The sequence below is a fragment of the Camelus dromedarius genome, chromosome 19, assembly GCF_036321535.1.
Source record: "Camelus dromedarius isolate mCamDro1 chromosome 19, mCamDro1.pat, whole genome shotgun sequence".
In the NCBI taxonomy this organism is placed as follows: Eukaryota; Metazoa; Chordata; class Mammalia; order Artiodactyla; family Camelidae; genus Camelus; species Camelus dromedarius.
The window spans coordinates 17,502,906-17,508,236 of record NC_087454.1 but is presented as its reverse complement, the minus strand read 5'-3'; the positions used below and the strand labels follow the sequence as shown (position 1 = coordinate 17,508,236).

At 40.8% G+C, this 5,331-nt stretch overlaps 1 protein-coding gene across 1 annotated transcript; it reads right to left on the bottom strand.

Moving 5' to 3' along the window:
• Window positions 1–4,196: 4,196 nt before the first annotated feature.
• LOC116147081 (histone H2B type 1-C/E/F/G/I) lies at window positions 4,197–4,739 on the bottom strand. Its single transcript, XM_031435498.2, has one exon. It carries the CDS (start codon window positions 4,611–4,613, stop codon window positions 4,233–4,235), a length of 381 nt encoding a protein of 126 aa, XP_031291358.1. The 5' UTR covers window positions 4,614–4,739; the 3' UTR covers window positions 4,197–4,232.
• Window positions 4,740–5,331: the final 592 nt, after the last annotated feature.

The window sequence follows — 5,331 nt, the reverse complement described above, 5'->3', positions numbered from 1 at the left end:
TACCTCCTCTAAGAATAAAATCAATGAATAAACCTAAATACCTCCCCCCACCAGAACAAACAAAACAAAAACCAAAACAAAGTACTGTCTCCCTTAGGAGTGTAGTTCTCAATATGTGGATCAGAAGCTCCTTTGAGAATATGTGCGTATATATGTGTGTGTGTGTGTGTGTGTGTGTGTGTAATACAGGTATTTAATGGAGCTCATTCAAGCAATTCCCAGGGCTCCATGGATTCCTGTGAACAACTTGGAGTCTAGGATTTTGGAGTCTGAGGTTGTAGAAATCCAAAATTTAGGGCTACAGAGAAAAGGGCAGACCAAATGCATAAGAACACATCAAACAGCAGTAAATTTGGCACATGTATTTATTCACTGTGTGCGATAGATCTATATATTCTTGACAAGTGAGATGAGTCCTTTACACTGTAACTAGAATGCAAGAAAGATAACCCATTTTGAAAAATTTTGATTCTCAGAGGCGTTAAGGCCCAAACTGTATCTCATAAGATTTAGGAGTAAATAAAAATAGTGGGGAGTTTATTTTTAGGCTGTTTAAGGCAGAAGTCCGTGAACTGTTTCTTAAGGCTTTCTTTGAACTTACCTTCCATTGCTATTCTTGGTAAATATATAGTAGGGTCTAAATATTTAGTAGTCAGTGTCACTGAGTAAATCATTTGTTCTGTTTACAAGAAACAGTCCCAATATCCCTCTTCAAAGATAAAAAGGAACCGGAAAACTTGTACAGAAGGTAGTTTGTACTCTTTGTGTCTTTGGTTAAGTCACTTAACCTCCCTGTGCGCGTTTCCTCATCGGTAAAATGGAGATAACAGTAGTTCCTATCTTATTGGTTTGGGGGTAAATAACATTAAATATTAAGCATTTTGGCCAGTGCATGGCCATGGGAAATGCTCTGTTTTGATGACTGGTATTATTATTATTAGGGTTCTTATTTCTCATGACATGAAAGAGGCCCAGAGAAAAAGAAAGGGGGCATTTGAACCATGAAGATATACACTTTAATCCTGAACTACCATTTCCTATCTTTGTGATCTGTGGCAAATTACTAACCACTGTTCCCTTATCTATAATGTAGGAGAAACTTCGTGTTTTTGTGAGGACTGAGTGAGACAACATAGGATAATGTTTTTATGTATGTGTTAAAGAAATATAAGTTTACATATGATGGGAAACAAGCTGCACCTAAATTTCCATGAGCTTAAAATATTATATTCACACTTACTTGCTTAAAATGCACATGCTTGCTTTGTTTTAATTGTTTACGTAGATGACCTATAACATGTATTATGCTAAAGAAAATTTGTGAGGGGCAATCCTGATGTTTACCATAAGGGCACGAAGGAGGGCAGATTTTTCCTTAGGGTAAAACAATGGACGGTCCTGGAAAGCCAGATCATCCATTAATAGAACTTTGTTTTGGCATGAAAGCATGAGGTTTAACCCAGGGGATATATTTGCTATCTCGAGATGTCCTGGAGGTAATAACAGGATAGAGTTAGAAATTTTGCATACACTGAGGAGGGTGATTGTTCCTGGAAGGGATAGGCCTGGAATTTATCAGTAAGCAGAACTTAGTGCTTATTGCATGGAATGTCCAAAGCCCCACCTCTTTGATTGCATTTTTTTTCTGAGCTCTATACTCCTAAGAAATATGATGTTGGCCAGGATTTCAGCACTCTAGATCCATGAGATCTTGAGTTCCCTGGTCCCATCTTTGCTCTTTATTTTGTCTCTTTGTTTCTTAAGTCTTGCGCCACCCGTCCTCAGACACGGGCCAGAGCTGCGCTGGATGCAGCATACATGTATTCTTGAGAAGTGGCAAATGTATTAATGAAAGTTCTTTTGGATGCAAACATTAAACAATTCCAGGTAATTTAAACAAAATAAGAAGCTCTCTTGAAAGTTGTTTGCTAACCACGCTTAGGGAAATACTGAACACTCAGGCCTGTCTTTTTCTTTAGTCCCTTTTCTCAAATTCTAGGCAAAGAAATCTGATTTATCCAGCAGGCAGATATCTGCATTAATGAGATACAGTGGCACAAGAGAAAGGGTATCATGAAGGTGTCCCAGAAGATGTCTGGGTTGCCCTTTACTACCTGTAACCCAAGTTCCCAGTGCTCTCCATTTCCTGTGTCCAAAGCTCTTGTTTGTTCTCAGCCAACTATATACATCACACCAGTTTGAAAAAAGGCCTTTTTCTTGAAACCCTCTATTTTCCTGACTTTTGTGACTCTGCTCTCTTAGTTTTCTTCCAAGCTTACTTGTCACTATTTAGAATCTTTTTCTGTCTTCTTTCTCACTAAAATTTGGATTGCTTCCAGGATAAACCCACTTCTTTATTCTTTCTCCATGGGTCATCTCCAATCTCATGCCATGCTGACATTGAAATATCTATTGCGAAAATGTTCAAAATTTGTATGTCCATTCCCCATTTGCCTCTGAATTCCAGACTCACATATTTGTTAACAAAAGATAATGCAAGCCATATCAATAAACAACAAATCCTGAAGCCATCAAGTCATCAGCTGCTGCAGCCAACCACCACAGTGAAGAGAAGCAGGCAGCTTGGCCTTTGCATTTGAAAAACTGTAGGGATGGGGAAAAAAACTAAACAAAACAAAACCCAAAATGAGAAACAACAAAGAAACAAATAAAACAAAATAAAAAACGAGAGAGAAAAAGTTCTCTGAGTTTGGCTTGAAAAGTTAGGTGAGGACCGGACTTTCCAAGGCCTGTGGCCATAGCACAGAATTTCTAGTTTTGTGCGGTGGGGTATCATCCAAAAGCTGTGAAGAGAAAAAAAAACAAAAACAAAACAAAAAAACCAGGGTGACTCTGGAATGGAAACAAAATTCACTATGGATGATGGAGTGTAAGTATTAACTTAAACTAAAATCAAGGTAATAAGAAAAGTTGAAATTCCATTGTAATTTGGTAACCTGAAAAATATAGACTTGTTTCTTTGTGCTTATTTTATTTACCTTTTTGAGACAATAAAGGGGAGACCAGATAGACTAGCCGAGTAGGCTGATTAGGAGTGTTTCTCAGGAACAGTGGGAGCGATTCTTGGGTGTCTTGATATTTCCATTTATGAGTGAGATGCCCTCCACTGAACCTTTTCCACCCAACTTCCTGAAGGAAGCCCCTACATTGCAGTTTCCGGAGAAATAATGGAGCGCCTGACTCAGTCTCCCAGGGTTTAGTCTCTTGGGCATTATGTGATCACAAACCTCAGAATTCAGCCCAAGACTGTTAAAAGACATCTACTTCCAGGGTTCTTCCTGTCTGCCTCCTGAACTGGCATTGCTTCATGGTTTCTGAACTGAGCAGGGAAAGGGGAGCTGGAGGCAGGAGAGGGGGATGGGCTCAGAAGAGACTTCCCAAGAGAAAAAGAAAAGGGTGGTTAGAAGGCTGAAGAGCTGACCTTTATATTATGTGACCACACAGGTGAGAAGACAGTTGGTGCTGAACATTGAAAATTCTGTGAATTTTGTAGGTTTAGCCTGCAAAACGTCAGTAGAGTGCGTAGAGGAATGTAATCTTCAAAAAAAAAAAAATCCAATGACAAGAGGTTTTCAAAAATTTAGTAAAGTGATAAAACGACAGTAAAAATTAATAACTGCTGTTCCTTTACTGGAGAACTACAGCCAATATATCAGGTTTGTAAAGAATCTTAAAATACTTAGCCAGGATTCGAAAGCCCTAGGCAAAGGGCTGGGGGAGTGAAAAGGAATTAGATCCACACAAAAGGACATGAGAAGGCGGGAGATCCGCAACATCAGAGAGAGGAAGTTCCGCTTTTGAAGAGCGGGAGATTCAAATGTTGTTCTGACCTATTAGACGCTACAAGGTGGTATTTTTACCAAAAACATAGACGAGAGTTTCCCGAAGCTCGCTAACAGCCCACAGAGCATCTGTGTATGTTCCATAAAGGTGATCAGGAAGTCAAATAACTAGGGGTTAGTGCTAGGACGTCAGCCCATGTTCGCTTACGCTGCTAGGAATCCTCGTACACGGGACGGTAATCAGAAAAATACGCGAATTTGCCCCCCTGAGAACCGTTAACTTTCTAACTGCATTTTAAGTACTACCTGTAACAGTGATTGGAAGCCTAGCTTTCAGGAAATACCACTTGCTAGTGCACAGCTCTTACTGTGTAAACGTGAAGTGGCTCTAAAAAGAGCCTTTGGGTTTGACCGTGCCTATGAACACATTTACTTGGAGCTGGTGTACTTGGTGACGGCCTTGGTGCCCTCGGACACGGCGTGCTTGGCCAGCTCCCCGGGAAGCAGCAGGCGCACGGCCGTCTGGATCTCCCGGGACGTGATGGTCGAGCGCTTGTTGTAGTGCGCCAGGCGCGACGCCTCGCCCGCGATGCGCTCGAAAATGTCGTTGACAAACGAGTTCATGATGCCCATGGCTTTGGACGAAATGCCGGTGTCCGGGTGAACCTGCTTCAGCACCTTATACACGTACACCGAGTAGCTCTCCTTGCGGCTGCGCTTACGCTTCTTGCCGTCCTTCTTCTGCGCCTTAGTCACCGCCTTCTTGGAGCCCTTTTTCGGGGCCGGAGCCGACTTCGCTGGTTCAGGCATTTTCAGTCGTTCTTTTTCGTAAACAAAATGGTGTCTGCTTTATCGGCTCCGGCCTATTTGTAGGCAGTATTATGCAAATGAAGTCTTTGCTTCGCAACTGCTGATTCGTTCATTTATCGATACGTTTGCATGCAAATAATAAACTCGAGATCTACTCTCCCATTGGATATATCATGAGACAGTTTTCCAGCAATCAGGCCGGCTACTTTAATCTAGTTAACCTAATTTGTGAATTCCGAGTCGTTTATAATAATTCAGATTAGTTTGCTAAATTTAAAAGCTAGAAGTCACTCTCCGCAGTATTTTGAAATACCAAAGAGGCAGAGCTCATTCACTGGTCAACTCTCAGATTTGCAAGGCCCTTTGAAACTCCTGGAAAATCTGTACCTCTTCATTTGAATCCAGACTCTAGACCAGTGACAGGGAAAGGAAGAAATAAGCTATCTACGGTCATCCAAACTATTCCGAAGACAGTGTTTCCAACTGTATCCAAAATGCAAAACTATAGTGTGAAAATATATGTCAGTGATTAAAATTACGTGGCTTGAAGGGAGGCAAGAAAGACAAGAATTTCATAGCCAATACGCTGCAGTGCTTTGTATTGGAAACGATCATATCATACCCAGTTTATCCACAAAAGTGGATGAGAAATTGTTCTTCCCTATATCTAGTGAAAATATCAACAAAACAAAAGAAAACAAAAACCACAAAGCAACTA